Consider the following 18,321-nt stretch of genomic DNA (forward strand, 5'->3'; position numbering starts at 1 on the left):
TGCATATGGATATATATTGTGCCCATATTCAATCTTATTGAAGATATAAACAGAAGGCAAATAGTGAGTGAAGGCCGAGCAAATATTTGATAAGGGATTGAAGTTGCTCGAGAGTGTTTTTACTCTCCGCCTACACACACAGGCCTCAATCGTACTACTCTATTTGCTTTCTACTCAAGTATAACGAACACCTGCCTTTTTCACAGCTTCTGGAGCATGTAATAAGTCCACAAAGAATGGCTTTCAATTTAAAAACATTTTGTAGCATTTTCTCTAAGATAATTAATTTATTTTAAATGAAAGGGATAACTTTTTGTTCATTTTTTTTTCAAATAATATTCTGGTTTAGGTTAGCAATGTATACTGTATATTGCTATCACCATGACAAGCCTTCTTTCTCTTGGGTTTGTTTATTTAGTGGTCAAAGACATACTGTGCATGTTTATACACATTGACAGTGCTAGACATCCAATCCATTTGGACTGGGAGGGGCAAATGATGGCACTGAAAGATGAGCATTAATGGCCAATCCTTCCAGTTTAAATGAATGAAAAAATAACTGTTGGTATATATGTGAATACATATACAGTATGCAAACAATATAGGCCAAAAGCTTTTGTGCCATCAGTCACATAATAAGAAAGCTTTTATAAAGCTATCAGAACTTTCCAAATTTCCTGGTCCCTCTCCTGTGGGTGTGCCTGCCTGCAAAGTGCTCTTTACTTCTGAGAATTGCATCACGGAGAAGGGTGTAAGGGCACAGCAGTGACATATTGTAACATGGAAGAAATACCTCATGTAAGACACGTTCATAAAGGCCTCGCACACTGACTGGCCGGTCACTCAGACAGGTTGTAATGGCACACCTGGCTGCATGGTGCCAAGTATCTACTTCAAACCGATTCTTGGCCAAGAACAGACAAAAACACGGTCACAGCAAAGAGTCTGAACATTTTATGATCTCACATTTGAGTTCACAGTGGTTCACTCTCATTATTAGTGTAGGGTCTTTACCACTGAAAAAGCCCTGTTTGATATAGTTAGAGTTGATGCAATATGAAGCACACATGAAGAGTCAGCAGCGATCTGCATATTCAATAACTTCCGTAATTATATGCGCAATTCATCAAGGGGATGTGATTGCAGGGGAAGTGGAATAGAGTGGAGCTGAGAGGTCTGATTCCTGAAGGACTAAAAAGTCTAATCACTAAACTAACATGATAATTGAAATCTAAATTGAATGCTTTAGCTCTCACAAAGCATATCTGATATTTCACCAAGTGTGAAAAGTAAGCTGTGAACTCCATATTTATTATGAGCTACTAAGTCATGATTTTGAAAAATATACAGTAGGCGCAACCCTCCAAAAGAGCGATGTGGACTGTGGAACTTTTATGAATCATGAAATTGTTCTCCGCTGTTTAGTTTGTGGAAGCCGCAATTGGTTTGAAATTTGTGCAGGCAGCTGATGGATTTGAAAATGATTTAGTTTATGTATTGGCTTATTTTTACAGGTTGGGGAAATATTTTAAATCCAGGAATAAAGCGATCATTTTTTCCTCAACACACTAAGTGGAGAGTCTGCCTCAGAATTCAATAATTGCTCAATAGGTTGTTCTCAGAGTGACTTGTATTTCTAAAGAGTCCTGTGAATACAAAATAGATGTCCAATCCAAATGGAGCATACGTCTATTGCCGTCAATGGCAGCCAAGAAGTTCATAAAGAGAACATTCGAGGGCGCCGTGTCTGTCCTCATTGTCTGACTGCGGCAAAGAGAAAGTGCAGAAAAGTCCTCTGTCCCATTCTCCTCTCCGCCTCTTTGCCCTGCTATTGCTAGAGGATTCATATTCATCCTTCAATAACATTTAATTAGTAATGCCAAATTCATTAACCTATACTGCTGTTGCACTGGCCTCAGCCATAAATTAGCTTAATGGGAGCAGACGTATTGCAGCTGTAATAAGGGACATAAAACTCAAAGAGAAACAGATACTGTTCCTCCGTAGTCATGGATCATTATAGCTGGGCAGTGATCATGTTCAGAGAAGCAGCGCTCTTCAATTTGAGTCGGGCTTGTGAAAATTCTATTATATTAAAGACAGTTTCAAAACTGTAATATGACTGACAGATTTTAAAGATTAAATTAAAAAGTGGCCATGTTAGTGAGTCCAAGAGTCAATATGTCTGCAACAACAACAAAAGAGTTTTATGCAAGAGGTCCCTTTCCAATATGATTGGAGACTGATTTATAGTAGCTTAACATAACACTGAGCCGATTATGTCGCCCAATTCCAACACAAACTGCAGTGACACATGAAAAATGCTATCTACTTTGTGGTTTTATTCTTAGTTTCACTGAGTGCTTCTGACTAAAAATCAGAGGGCCATCTTGGAGTCAGAACTAACAGCCATGCACAACAGTTCCATGTACTGAGATTACTATGAGCCAGGCTGAGGAAACGGTTTGGAAATGAAAAGCAATCCAAGCACTGGACAGTTTTGTGATCTATTTGTTGGTTCATTTTACTTTATTAGATGTCTGTTGCAGGGCGATTTGTTAAGCAGCAGGTTACAGATACACTGCAGAATAACATATAGTACATAGTAAATACACAAAACACTACGACTGGCTAACAACCAGTTTAGGGTATACCCTGCCTCCTACCTTGTTAGCTGGGATAGGCTCCAGCCCCTCCGCGACCCTCGTGAGGATAAGCGGTTCAGAAGATGAATTAATAAATACACAAAAAATCAACAAAAGCAATAGTAGTTGTAGGGTTTTATTAATTGGTTGGTGGTTGTGTCTCTGACCAGCAGCAGTTTTTAGGAATAGCCTAATGTAAAATCACCAACCAAACAAATGCAACAGAACTAAATATTATAGACAACTGCCGCACCACAACAACAACAACAAAAAACTGTAACTTAAAAAACAGCATTGTGTTAATTTTATATTTTTAATTGAGCCACAACATGCTGTGATTGTCAAGAAGGAATCAGACTCTAATAGTATGAATAGAATGGCTGAAAGTCAAGACGCGAGTGAGGGCACGTGTTATTTATTTATTTTTATTCTTTTAGTTTTTGCGAGATAGATATTCTGCACACTATGCTTTTTAGCACTCGGTATGTTTGAAATTATTAATATAGTTACATACTGTTGGAAAACAATGTGGTGAGCGTTTGGATGACACTCCAAGCATAGACCTCATAATGATATTGACAGGACACATTCCACAGACACACCTTCCACAGTCCGCTTCAGTTATTCGCAGTCAGTCGCAGTTATTCAACACATGCAGCGATCCAACGCCGGATTTAGGTTGAAAAGGTACGAGAGCTGTACCGCATACAAACAGGAAGGATTGTCTCAGGAGTGATTTGTTCGAGGATTCAAGGTAATTATCGTATTTTTCGTACCATGCGGACATTTTGAAACGTTGTGAAAAAAATCAATGGGAGAAATTAACCGCTGCGGCATTGACGCCATAATTTGTTATATTTACGTAAAATAAATTCTAACTGTCCGTTGTTTTTTTTTTTTTTTTTTTTGCTCTTAACCAAGAATCGAGACTATTTTAAGTTCATATCTATAATTAATCCAGGGATTTAAGCATTTATTCACAAGAATTTTCAATGTAAAAAGCTCTTTGTGGTGATAAGGCGGTGCCACAGTGGCTTAAAGACTAGCAGCACATTCGACATATTTATGTAAAATAATGCTAACCGCCCTTTTTTCTTTGCTTTCAACCAAAAATCGAGACGGTTTTACGCCCATATCTATAATTAATTCAGGGATTTAAGCATATATTCACAAGAATTTTCAATGTAAAAAGCTCTTTGTGGTGATAAGGCAGTGCCACAGTGGCTTAAAGACTAGCAGCACATTCGACATATTTATGTAAAATAATGCTAACTGCCCTTTTTTCTTTGCTTTCAACCAAAAATCGAGACGGTTTTACGCCCATATTTTTATAAAGAATTCAGGGATTTAAGCATTTATTCACAAGAATTTTCAACGAAAAAAGCTCTTTGTCTGTGTTTCAACTCGGTCAGCTTTGACAGAGATAGGCCCCCTATTAATCAGCCCCACGCCCTGTTTCCCGTCAATATCATTATGAAGTCTATGCTACAAGCCCAGAAATATCATTTTTGTCGTCCAAGCACATGTGATACAACATGGCAATTTTGAGTGGCTCGTCACATCAATGACATAGCAAGAGAGATTTAAATTCACCGAAAATACTTGTTGTCGATTGTTGGCCATTCATTGAGTGACTGATGTTAGACCGAACAACATACACAGAAACAGCTATTGCAAAAACTTTGACAATCTCCATGGTTCTTAATGCTCCTCTATCATCTTGGTAAACCTTTCGCACTGATGGGCCTAACTGGCCAAAATCACACTTTGTTGCCAACAAAATGAACCTTGTTAAGTCATGGACAAGAGCACTTTCTCACATTTAATCAGCAATGATTCTCTTGGCCAGAAATCTTTGTGATGAGCCAATCGACGTTTTAGTAAATAGCGATGTACATGCTACTTGTTTCTCCTAAAAGCAGTTTCAATAATAACAATAATGAGGCCATTATCAATTATTGCACTTTGAAACGATGTTCCGCCGACAAAACAGAAGACGCATTTGTTCCGATGCTTTCCATACAATCAACAAGCCATTGTTAAGACCGAAAACAGCGGGAGTGAGGAATGGGAGTGATAATGATTGGCCTGTGCTGTCATGAAGATCCTGTACAAAGGCTCCACTGAGGAAGAAAGGGCCTGATAGACTACAGATATCCTCCTAACTGTCAACTGTCTGGCCTCACAGAATAACAAACCTTCCGTTGAGCGGCACAATGTCAGACAGAATGCACATTTCCATCATGTGCCTCAGTTGTGGCGGAAATGTGTACTGTAGCATAGTATATTCAAAAGAGTTTGATAAAATGTGATTCGGTAAATACACGGAAAAATTCAAATGACTAATTCCTTAATTGGGAATGTCAGCTGAGTTTTATTGAACATGTCAACATGACTCCATTAGATAATTGCTAATCTATGGTGCTAGCCCAACCCCTTTGTAGATGAAGACAAAGATAGATGGCTTTTTACAGAGTGGATATTAAAAAATAAAAAGTCAACGCACCCAGGGGCGTTACCGGGGGGGGGTGCCCACCCACGGACACGCTCTGCCCACCCAAAGAAAACTGGATATAGTACTAACGGCAGTCTGGGCACCTCGTATGGTGTCCCATTCATATTGTACTGCTGTGTTGTAAGTTTTAACCTTTGCGTTGTTACCTCCTTTCACCTACAAAAAAAAAAAAAGAAATGAAATGTTGGTTTTGTTCCTATTACGCTTATTTTTTTAATTTATTTTTTTTACATTTTATCAAAGTTTTTACCAGTGTTCACCTGGCTGTTGAGTTTGGTGAGTTTTGATGCATTATGAGGGGGATCAAAGTAGGGCTCAAAGCGTCGGCATGACAAAGAATGACTGCTAGGGGACGCCACATAGTGCATTTGGAATTTGTCTTTACACGGTATCAAAGATTGCACCTATCTTGGCCTGTCTGCCGATTTTGGTGCATTTTGAAGCATTCTAAGGGGGTCAAATTGAGCTCAAAGGGGCTCTGGAACAAAGAATAACTATAATAATAATAATAATAAAACAACCACAATAGGTTACCTCAAAAAACATTGTCACCTGCATGTCCATACTGTTGTAAAGTGAAATGAAATCAAATCAACTTTTATTTGTTTAGACCAAATCACAACAGCAGTTATCTCAAGGAGAAAACAAAACATGTTTCAAGGTGCAGTAGCCCTACGCTGGATTTCGACCTACTTGAGCATTGTAGCTCCCCCCCCCCCCCCAGGTAAGACTATTGCCCACCCACCCCTGTCATCCTGGTAACACCACTGAACGCACCCATTTTCAAACTAAGGATTTTCTTGTGATTTAAAACTTGCTGCCAACAAGTATCCTTGTGAAAGCTTGTCTACTCTTAAGGGGAACCATGAAAGTCAATAGATGCAGGGCTAATAAAAAATAAACAACAAAGATCATGTCTGAGAACAGCCCCTTCTTTGAATGTTTTTTGTTCTATTTTTTTAACAGGGGTGTGTAGACTTTTAAGATAAACTTCCTATGGGGTGAGATAAGTACAGCGCAGCACTTTTAGCTGTGTACCAGCATTGCAAGCCAGTGAGGGAGACAGAGCTGGAGGCCAGGAGGAATGCTAAGTGGGCCCCTTAGCCTAGTCAACCTTCAGTGGGCTTCATTTATCTTCATCTTGTTAGACTAAATTAATTAACAATCTCAATGTTACACACTTTCTCCTTTCATTACATCAAATAATGGCAGAAATTCAGGGGGGGAATCAAGGGTCCAGCCTACTGGGAGTAGACAGACACTGAAGACATCTCTTTCCTTTCCTCATATCTCTGTTTGTCTTCCTTTCCTTTTCTCTCACAATCTCTTTTTGACTAAACCAATATATAGGGTCTTCCGCAGCTATATAAAATAGTTTTAAAAGAAAGTAACAGTGAAATATAGTGATGTGTATTGTTAGTGATGTCGCTTTGTTTTACAGAACTAAGAAGAGCGTATTTTGTTTGACAGTGTTTTCACCAGTCTGTGACTTATTAGGAAGTTTGAACTCTTCCATGGTATGAGTTGACTTTGATGTGTTTCTCAACAATGTCATCAAATGACTTCTTTTGAGTCATAATGTTGACTTTCCACGATTTAAGAAAGACTTATCCAATCATCATATATAGTAGACTGCAGAGATGCGCACTCACAAAGCTTCCTTTGACCTAATTCGCTTGCTTGAGAAAAGATGCTGGGATTCTTCACTTGAGGAATGTCTTAAATGCCACATACCCTCCCTCCCCCCAACCCCAGGACACACAAGTTCAATCCAAGTGAATGGGCTAACCCTGAATCAAAGCCCAGCACTATCCTTCCTCTGGCATGTCTTGTTTAATTAGAACACATTCGGACAGAAGGATGTAGATTAGTGTGTGAATAATGGTGTGTTTTCTCACAGCTTTAGGACAAACGGAAACGGTCAGGGGTTACGTTACCCTTATTTTCATTGTTTGCAAAATGTTTGGTTTCCGTCTTAGGTGCAGCGTGCCATTTGTTTGGATCAAAATGATTTGAGTAAATTGATGAAGAAAATACAAGTTAATGCATGAAAGTCTTTTAGGTCATATTCTTTCTTGATGATGCTTTAACTGTCGAGGGCAATAGTATCAAATTGTTCTTTCTTTTTAAATGGCCCCAACTGTTCAGAGCGAGACAACAACAAAAAAATGCTGTTAATTTAATCAAATAAGTGACCGTTTGAAAAGGAAATCAAAGAGGATTCATTAGCTTTAGTAAAGTTTGGCTGACAGAGGCTTTGAAAAGCAGATGCTGCTGCTGTGGCTTCTAATGAGCCCACCCTAATTAGGGAGCAACACTGGAGCCTAGAGAAGGTGGTTGACTAGAAGAGAAGCCAATGATAAATACGTTCTCTTATTTACTTTCTGTGTCTAACGACAGAACACTTTTTTAATTAGAATCACAGGCAAAAAATGTAAATCTTTAGGGTGGCTTGAATACAAACAAAAAAAACCACAGGAAAGAACAGTACATGACAAAGATGATGGGCCCTGATGAGGTGGGTTAGCGAGGGAGGGCAGACGGTGGGGAATGGTCGGACCAAAGCATGCGGTGCAAAGACCAGAAAGCCTCATCTGCTGATCCCTTAAGACGTGAAGGGGAAAGAAAGGGGACACCCCATCTACATCGAACCCTGGTGCTGATGACTTCTTTCAGTCTGACTTGGGGCTGTCAGGGTGAGCATGCCTGTCTGCAACATGGTCGCACTCATCACACATGACTATGTTAGAATCCACGTTCAAATGTACACAAACAAGGGGACGTACACACAGGACAAAGTCTGAAGCCAAAAATGTGTGGAGAAATTGAACCCCCTGGCAGCCCACGTCCACCCTGGCCCGTCCTGTGATCCTCAATGAAAATGAAACTAACCTCAGTAAAAAGCTGCTACGAAGAAAGCCTTCCATGTCAGCGTGTGGGGTTCTGGCAGGAGAAATCACAGAGAACCATTTTCACTATGAAACTATAGTAACAATGAAGTAACAGAAAACACATAGAGTATGCATGTTCCTCTTTATAATACAGCGTGTCTTTAATTAAATCAGAAATACGGCTACGCATCCATGCACTGCTTTTTACGTACTGACATCATTAATTATACCTATCGCATCGAGGGAGCAGATTTGCATACAACGTCGGTTTGTGCTGAGAGCTTGATGATATGTTTGCATCACATAAACTACTGATCACTATACAGCCCTTTCCCACAACTGTGTACGGATATATATATGAACATCCAGCACTCTGACCGCAGATCCCAGCGCAACTTCAGTTTGTTCAGAGTAGCAAACGGTGGTCCAGCTGCAGCGCATGTGTGGCGAGGGCGCTGCGGCTGCTCGGAGCCCGGCCGCAAGGGACCCGAGATGAGGCGTGCAGCGTCAATGAGGCAGGAGGATGTGGTCATGATGTCACCGCTTGTAGGGGTCGTTCAGAAGCCTTATCCACAAAGTACGCGGGATGCCTGGCTAAAAATGACTTTCGACAGAGTTTGGTATTGGTGCGGGGCCTCTACACTTTTATTGTTAGAGGCTTGGTTTGGAAAGCTCGAGAATTTTATGTGCTTCAAGTGGCGAAGCAGGAGAAAATGCCTTGTTTAGGGCTGTTTGGCATTAAAACAGTTTTTGCATCTTTCCGAAAAACGACAAATAGCAGATTTTTTTCGAAATCCAATATGATATGAAAATTTATTTCATATAGTTTAAGGGTTGACATTGTCCAGAATGGAGGGTCGAGACAACATTCTTCTACATACCGTACTGGCCCGAATATAAGACGGCCCTGATTATGAGACGACACCCTCTTTTTCAAGACTCAAGTTTGAAAAAAGAATTTTTGAACACCAAATTAATTTTTATACAGAAAATAATTACAGTACATCAGAAACAAATGATTATAACAACATATTTGAGAGAAAAAGCATGTTATTTTGCCTCATTCAAATCTTAATATCTGAATATTTAAATATGTAAACTAAAGGGCAATCACATTCGTAAATGAATGGCTTCTGGTTTTTTAAAATGTAAATAAACCAATCTATTGTGATAAAACAACAAAATTGCAATAACTGCATTAACCATCAAAGTGAAGTCTAACTGTAACTGTAGTCTTGAAACATATCTGAATAAGGAAAAACATTGCAATAAAATAATGCAAACTGGTTAAACTTGAGAGTAGCTGAGATCTCTCATGACAGAACATCTCTTCAATGATATCTGGCGCCATCTAGCGTCGTGAATCGGTGTAATGAATATAAGACGACCCCCACTTTTTCAGTCTTATTTCCATGCAAAAAATAACAGCGTCTTATATTCGGGCCAATAGAGTAGATACACTACATAGATAAAGTGTATATAATTTCTTTTTTATTTTTGTTGTATTCACAACTATGGATCTAAACTCTGCATTTTGATTGGTATATTGTTTGTGAAATAACAAATAAACAAATAAATTCTTCAATTTTTTTGTCGAGGAGCCACCATGTTGTCCGAACTGGACATTTTAAGGCCGAACAAAATTTACATTGCAATGGCTCAGATGCAAATACGTTAATGTGACCATATCTGCAAACAGGATTTTGTGTCTTATCATGTGTTCAATAATATTCATTCATTCATTCATATTCCAAGCCGCTTATCCTCCCGAGGGTCACGGGGGTGCTGGAGCCAATCCCAGCCAACTATGGGCAGTAGGCAGGGTACACCTTGAATTGGTTGCCAGCCAATAACAGGGCTCAAGGTGATGAACAACCATTCACGCACACACCCATACCTAGGGACAATTTAGAGTGTTCGATCAGCATACCATGCTTGTTTTGGGGATGTGGGGGGAAACCGGAGTACCCGGAGAAAACCCAAGCAGGCATGGGGAGAGCATGCAAACTCCACACAGGAAGGCCAGAGCCTGGGATTGAACCCTTGATCTCAGAACCGTGAGGCGGACGTGCTAACCTATCTGCCATGTTCAATACATACGACCAAAAATCTTTGGGTTTAGGGAAAGCCAACATGCCTACAAATCATTCTTCTTGAACTTTGACCTGAAACGGAATTTAGCCAATCAGGAATCAGAATTATCTTTATTGCCTAAGTATGTTGGAAAGACACAAGGAATATGTCTCCAGTAGTGAAAGCCACTGTACTATTACAACAAACAAGCCACTGTAACAAAAACTAAATTTTGTGAACTCACTTTTAGCTCCCGTAGACTACAAAGGCTGTTTTCACGACGTCAGGGATATATTTGTTTTTTTGTTTTGTTTTTTTTAATTCAAGAAATTTTCAGAAAAAAAGAACCCCTAATGCGAACAAAGGTATCCAAGTTGTGCCAGATGCCGAAGTGGGTCACTGCAAATTAAAAATCTCCTCAACTGGGAACTCCATGGTTTGCATTCTTTTCAGTTTTTTCAGATATTGTATTCAAACGTATACTTAGAAACAACCTTCCAAATTCACCGTGCAGGCCTTTCAACTCAAGAGTCACAGATTAATATTCACCCTGTGTTCAATGTCAGTCATTTTCAGCCCCAATAAGTCAGTCACCTCATCATGAATACCACAAGAGCTAAGGACGTTAGACATAAGATTTGTAGTGATATGTGTGTAATTTGGCATTTTCTCCGCTTGCCGTCTTGGCTCGTGAGACAATGGAAAGAATGAACCGGGCCCAAGGACACCGTGCCTTTCAGTCTGGCCAGCACTTAGCGAGACAGTGGATCTGCAAGGCCCAGAGGGCTCAGTTGAGACTTTTCTCACAATAAGGTGTCTGGGGAGGCGGGAGAGCAATAGCCAGGGGCACCGCTGCTCGCCTCTTTTTTCCACTCAGCTGGGCCCAGCGCACATAATACCATCACCACACCAAGTCGGTGACAACGTGAGAAAACACCCGTCAAACAGTGCAGAACAGATCAAGCGTGTCTCCTCACTTCTCGGAGTGCAAAAAGCAAAAGCCACCAGTGGCTATATAAACAATGACTATATTCACTGCCATTCGAATACGAATGTTCAGAAATTTGACTTTGAACCGTATTGTTTGATGACAAAGAGTATGTGTGGCCTCAATCCTTCAACAAGACGTAACAGATTAGGCCACGCTGGGGTCCTATCTATATCTTGGGTTTCATTCCATTACCCCTTGTTCTTTCACTCTCACTGCCAGTGTTTCCTCAGCTGTGTCGGCTGTCTGCAGTCCCGCTGTGGTCAGGAACAACTGAACTTAAGAGTATGGAAGCAAAGGAGTGGTTTGGAACTCAAACGACCAAATTCAGGAAAATGTGAGTGAGCTCCATTATATCTGCTCCTCTTGGAGAAAAAGAATGAGAAAAAAAGAATGGCTTTAAATTAAAGCCGAACCACAATTCAAGGGCAGGGAGGATCGACATCACTAAGTTGGCCCGAGTCGGATCAGGCGATGCAGCGCGGCAGCCCTTTCGAAGAACGAGCCCCTGCCAAAAGCTCCCTCTGCCTCACCAAGTCTCCCACCATCTGCAACAAATGTGCTCTATTAAAGCACTACCATATGGACAACAAGCTCGCTATTAACACGGCCTCAGCACATCCCCTTAACCTAGGCCAGATTTCAAACTTCCAGTCAAATTGACTGCTGATTTAATGCATCACCAGCAGCCATGTGGGTCTTGGCATGAGACGGTGCTCTCAGTCTTCAGTCATTAGCGGGCTCACGTCGTGTGCAGAGCACTGTGAGCCTCAGAAATTAGCTGCACACATCCTGCCGTGGTGTCACTCCGAACCGAGATATTGCCGTTCAGAATGAGGGATGCTGAGCAAAGTCTCCAAAAGTTTCTCCAAAGTAGTCAAGTAAAAACGCTGAATGGAAACTATCTGAGGAGCACATCCAGACTGTTTGCTCCTTCTACACGGATCCAAAGTGACAGTGATTAACCCTACAAGGGTGTAAGCGGGGTAAGGGGGGACTTGAGTCCCAGTGGGCCGTGGCGGCCATGTTGACGCCTCTCCCGTCTCTGACTCATGGGGGACCCACCCACCGCTCACAAAGCCGTGCTCTCTTCTCCTCGACCATGACGCCACGACCATGAGTCCTCTGTTCTGCGGCCCAGAGACAACACACACACGCTCACACAGCAAATCAATTACAGCTCTGTGGTTTCAAGGCGACTCCATTGCTCACTAAGTTTTGTTTGTTTATTTTTTTTATCCTCCTGTCTCAACTGCTTAGATACTATTCAGCTTTGGAGTAGAAACACGTTTCTGTGTACTGAGGCAGACACACACACATCAGTCGAGTACTCTGAACTACTTCTATCCATGCATGCATTATTATTCCACTTATCCTCATTGGGTAGCATTCATACCTAAGGACAGCTCTCCAATTAGCCAATAAATCATGTTTTTGGAATGTGGTAAGAGTGTCCCCAGAAAATGCGATCCTAAACCTCTGAACTGTGATGCAGTTGTGCTAACCACATGTACAATTTCAGGTGAATCTGGGTAAATGATGCCTGTATGTCATAACATAATGTAAAAAAAAAAAAAAAAAAAAAATCCCATTTAGATCAAATTTTGCTCATTAGTGAATAAGGTCGACTACTATTTGCTGGCCCGATTGTGAAAATCGATTTTAAAAAATGTATAGCCATTGCTTTGAGGATTTTTTTTTTCTGACAAACTTCTGTTCCATACCTAAACCCAGCTGTTTGAGAAAATGCAAGAAAGAGCTGTTGAATTATTTATCAGTACTATAGGGACAATTAGTGGAATTGTGAATACTATGTGAGTAAATTTACATTTTAAATGTTCTATTTACGTCCCTAAATTTATGGTAGAGTATATACAGTATATATGTACATATATACTAGTATATATAAACTTAAACTCTATGTATTTATATATGGCGGAACACATTTACAAGGCTGAAAAAAACAGTTCTTGCACCCCTCTTTAAATAAACGGCTGTATTTTAAGCCAAAAGAACTGTTGTGTTTGGTAGAACAATATGTCTATATGCTGCCATGGCAGTTTCATGGCACATTAAGCAACCCGAACTAGTTTTAATGTTTCCGTTTTACCCTGGAGACCCCCGTTTACAGACACCCCGCAACCGCTTTTGTTTCAACCCAGCCATAAAAAGAAGGTAAGTAACTATATTTAATATTTGGAATGTCTATCATTTTTAGCTTGGAATCATTAATCGATGTCTAATATTTAGTTTAAAAAAACCACTTAATAAAATTATTCACTCGCATATTTTAAACTTTTTAAAAAATGATGTCACAATGATAAAAACAGTATCTGTAATTAGGTCACGGATATCTACCTCATAACTATCGCTTAATTGTAGTTTTTTTTTGTTACTGTCGCGTTTTCCCCAATATTTTAGGTGATAAATACTTGATCAAAACAAAGAAAAATTGGGGGGAAAAAATTTAAAGGGTAAATACTTGAAAAAGAAAATCTCGACCACACTTTGATGTCCGTGATTTCTGCATTGCCACCATTGTTATTTTACTGTGTTTCACCAATAAAATCCCCCCAAAATCAGGCTGTGACCATTCACAGCTGTGTCTTGACACTCGGTGATACATGCTACACAGAGTTTTTGGATCGAAACAAGGTAAGTACGCCATAATACCTCGTTAAAATAATGGTGTCTTTCGTTATGCTCTCTCGTGCTCTCACCTTGAGTTAGGGTTTAGGGGTTTAAAATTATTTTTTTTTTTTTTTTTTTTTTAATGCCATTTTGTTCAAAATTTTTCTTCCTACAGAAAATTGAGATTTTAAGCTTTCCAATGATGCACATGCATATAGGACAGTTTTCAGAGCGGAACTTCAAGTCACCTGAGTGTTTTCCGCCATATGTATATGTATAGATAGATAGATAGGTAGGTAGGTAGGTAGGTAGGTAGGTAGGTAGGTAGGTAGGTAGGTAGGTAGGTAGGTAGGTAGGTAGGTAGGTAGGTAGGTAGGTAGGTAGGTAGGTAGGTAGGTAGGTAGGTAGGTAGGTAGGTAGGTAGGTAGGTAGGTAGGTAGGTAGGTAGGTAGGTAGGTAGGTAGGTAGGTAGGTAGGTAGGTAGGTTATAAATATAGAGTATTTCAAAAATAATTGCAAATATGTTTGTATAGTGTATTGAACTGTATATTTAGTCTTTCAGGCGGAAACCTTGTACTGTATGTCGATTTTGTATTTTCTAATGTATAGATTGATAGCGAGGGAAGTTATAGGTAAGTAATGTGAGCTTAATTTACACCTCTCTCACACTGTCAAGTCAGCAATTAATATTTCATTCCTCATGGTGCTTAGTATTTTGAAATACAGTTTGGGGAGATGACTTAACCACTGTTGATAGCGTTTGTCAGTTTTAACGTCGGGCCAAACATATGCTTTAATGGCTGATGTGTATGTAACAAACAAACAACTGTATAATACATTTCTCATAAAATTTGAATTTAGAAGAAATTTTGAGGAGGCGTTGTGACAGTATATGTTGCCATAATAAGGTCAAACACCAACTGCTGTTTTTGGTACCGCAACCAAGATTTTTATTTTGTGCCTCTTCTGATAGGAATACTAAATGTGTCATTACTTGCACAATCTTTTAGCACAAGTGTCCTTATATTCAAAATAAAATGACAAGTTAAAGACTGCTTGATGACAGTTTCATTAAATAAAGTCTATTTGTGGAGTGGTGTACGTGTGAAATGTACTGTTAGTTCGGAAGAAGGTGTCCCAATGCTGTTCTGGTCACAAAATCACACGAGAATACAGTGCCATTTGGTCACATTTGGTCATACATTCACATGTCCTGGATGCACATACACACTAAAAGTATACCTTTGTTTGTGTCAGTCAGCTTCAATTGACCTCGCCCCACTGATATCTATGTACACACACACACACACACATGCACCCCTGATGTAGACGCACACACCTCTGACAGCGCTGCCAGATGAGTAGTGAATTAATTTGTGTGAGCCACTCCAACATTAGCAAGGTGTGTTGAAAGGTGTCTGCCCATGTTTCAAATTAAACGCGCTGCTGGTCAGCATTAGCACCTCGCCACCCGTCGGCAACTGACACTTTGGTGGGTCTGGGGGGGAGGAAAAAAGGGGAGCCCGTCCGCCGTTCACACTGGAATAATTAGAACATGTCAGGAGGAATTAATTTCCTCATTTTTCAAAAGGATATACAGAAATTACCATGTTATTATATGACAGGGTCCCTGGGAGGATTGGATTAAATTTGATTTCTTGCGCAGCCCACACAACAAATTAAAGTCATAAATAAGATGGAAAGAAGAGGGGCGCAGAGCATATGTTTATGGCAATGAGTGAAGCCGAGGGACCGGAAACAACTATCTTCATTTCATTTTATTTAAATCAGGCCGACACCGTGTGTCTGAATGACAGCAGTTGCTAATGGCTCCAGATTAGAGGCTCCTTGATATTAACGCAGATTTCTTCACAGCGGCATTAGTCTAAATCGTGGAAGCCATTTCATTAACCTGTTCAACAATGATCCAATTACTTAATCTAGTCTCCAAATTCATTGAATTGTTGTCAAGATGTAAAGGATGTCACCTGTATGTAGCAGTACAGAAAATGAATAAATAAATGCATTTGAAAAACTCAAGTCAAGTGAGGCTAACAACATTGCCGAACTTATTGGCAAGTATTTTTTTAAAAACAGGTTTCGCGTGGATATTTTACACAGTGACAACAACGTGCATAACTCCTCACTCTGTGACCTTCATACACTCATGGTCGACAATGAGGCACTCAAAACACCAGTAGGCTATTTTGTTATTTCATTATTGTTTTTGACAAACCTTCCAAAATTATATTTAAAATCTGATTGGAATTGGCTAATCCAATTCCTTTTTCTCCTTTAGATCTTAATGTACAAAGTAATTCAAGAATACGGATCTGAGAAAATGGGCGAAGATGAGACATTTTCGCCTTTTAAAAGCTATTTGAAAGCATGCTTTATACAGATAACTGACCTCTTGCTTCTTTTGGGTTATTAACAAAAATAGCACCAGCACCCTGCTGCCCAGGATAATGCTTGTCAAAGCTGATATCTGTCGTCAACAACAACAGCAAAAAAAGCAAAGGTGACATTTGATTAAAAAGCTTTTTCAAAGCTCATGATGGGTCTGCCTACAAAAGCATGCACAAACACAACTCTAGATATAAACCTTGAAGGGAACGTTTTCCTAAGTCAGGAGTCTGCAACCCAAAATGTTGAAAGAGCCATATTGGACCAAAAAAACAAAAATCAAATATGTACACTATGGAGCCGTAAAATATTAAAAGCCTTATAATGAAGGCAACACATGCAGTATATATTTATATTAGCTTTATTAGCCTACTTTTAAATACTAAGTTGGCTACAAATACAGTGTACCACAAAAGTGAGTACACCCCTCGCATTTCTGCAGATATTTAAGTATATCTTTTCATCGGACAACACTGACAAAATGAAACTTTGACACAATGAAAAGTAGTCTGTGTGCAGCTTGTATGATAGTTTTTTTTTTTCCCTCAAAATAACTCAAAATATAGCCATGAATATCGCTCCAAAATGTCATGTGACTCGTTACAGGAGTGCTGTCAGTGTTGCTTCCGAGATTGAAGAGGTGGGGGGTCAGCCTGTTAGTGCTCAGACCATACGTCGCACTCTACATCAAATTGATGTGCATGGCTGTCACCCCAGGAGGAAGCCTCTTCTGAAGACGGTACACAAGAAAGCCCGCCCGTCTCATCAGACCATAGGACATGGTTCCAGTAATCCATGTGCTTTGTTGACAATTCTTCGCAAATTGTTTGCGGGCTGTCTTGACAGCCATGCACACAGATTTGATGTAAAGTACGGCGTATGGTCTGAACACTAACAGGCTGACCCCAACACCTCTTCAATCTCTGAAGCAATGCTGACAGAACTCCTGTAACGAGTCATATGACATTTTGGAGGGAAAATGACAAGCAGTACTCAATTTGGACATTTAGGGATGTGCATTTTTTCATAGGGTTGTACTCACTTTTTAGATAGGTTTAGATATTAATGGCTATATTTTGAGTTATTGTGAGGGGAAAATAAATAGACTCTATTATATAAGCTGCACAAAGACTACTTTTTATTGTGTCAAAGTTTCATTTTGTCAGTGTTGTCCCATGAAAAGATATACCTAAATACTGTATCTGCGGAAATGCAAGGGGTGTTCTCACTTTTGTGATACACTACATAATGAGCCTTCATGATTAAATCTTTATTTTCCCCGCATTGCATCCTATGGACAATGACGCACCATGTGACTACTCTGTTGTACGATGCCACCTCAAGTTTAACTCCATTCCCATATTATTGAATTAGAAGAATGTTTGTTTCATGTTTGTCCTCCTACAGAAACCATAACAAAACAATTTATTTATATTTCCCTTGCCCATCTTTTTCAACTTTCAAACATTTTTGAAGAAGCTCCAGGGAGCCACTAGGGCAGCACTAGGGCATGCGGCTCTCAAGCCATGAGTTGCTCACCTCCATCCTAGGTGAAAGTAAATCCCTTAGAAAATATGCCGAAATATTTACGACACACACACATTGCATCCAGAGGGCACCATCTACCATTTTGACACTGTGCCCGCATTAAATGTCTGTTTTTGGGGAAGTGCATTCTCAGCCACACGCCCAAAAAACTAGGAAAACTGATTGTTTATCCAGCCATCGCCTTTATTCTCATATTGCTTGTCTTCATGCCACCAATCCGTAAAGGCTCTGAAATGAGCCAGCATTAGAGACGCGCACTCCCATGGGCGCCACAAACTTTAAATAATTTGCAAATCAATTAAGTGGCTACTCTGAAGGCGACAGGGACTTCACACTCCAGGGTCGCGGTGCATTATCAGTCAGAGAGGATTCATGGCGTTTTGGGAGAAAAGTTCATGGTTGAAGTCATTAATTCATTTAAGCGGACTTTTAGTTATGCATTACTTTCCACAGCTGGGGTAGGAAGAAGATTAATGGCGTGTTCTTTGCTCCTGTTTTTCGCCGTATACCGCTACTAAGTGAACTCTGTCTAACACTCGCGGGGATCATACCTTGAGATACAGGACAGCAGCCAAATCTATATTGGATTTTTATTCATCAAATAAATCATGTTTATCATTCATT

General features: G+C 39.9%; 1 protein-coding gene across 5 annotated transcripts in view; it reads right to left on the bottom strand.

The window, feature by feature from the left end:
• sox6 (SRY-box transcription factor 6) overlaps positions 1-18,321 on the bottom strand; it is a 202,737-nt gene that overhangs the window by 154,260 nt on the left and 30,156 nt on the right. For 4 of the 5 annotated variants that reach the window (XM_057820051.1, XM_057820200.1, XM_057820123.1 and 1 more), the window contains exon 3: positions 8,053-8,103. The exons of the other annotated variant lie outside the window; for it this stretch is intronic. In XM_057820051.1, coding sequence (XP_057676034.1) covers positions 8,053-8,087 — 35 coding nt within the window. In that variant the 5' untranslated portion in view covers positions 8,088-8,103. The remainder of the gene's footprint in view (positions 1-8,052; positions 8,104-18,321) is intronic. 5 annotated transcript variants of the gene reach the window in all.

This window comes from Corythoichthys intestinalis, chromosome 1 (assembly GCF_030265065.1).
Source record: "Corythoichthys intestinalis isolate RoL2023-P3 chromosome 1, ASM3026506v1, whole genome shotgun sequence".
Taxonomy (NCBI): domain Eukaryota; kingdom Metazoa; phylum Chordata; class Actinopteri; order Syngnathiformes; family Syngnathidae; genus Corythoichthys; species Corythoichthys intestinalis.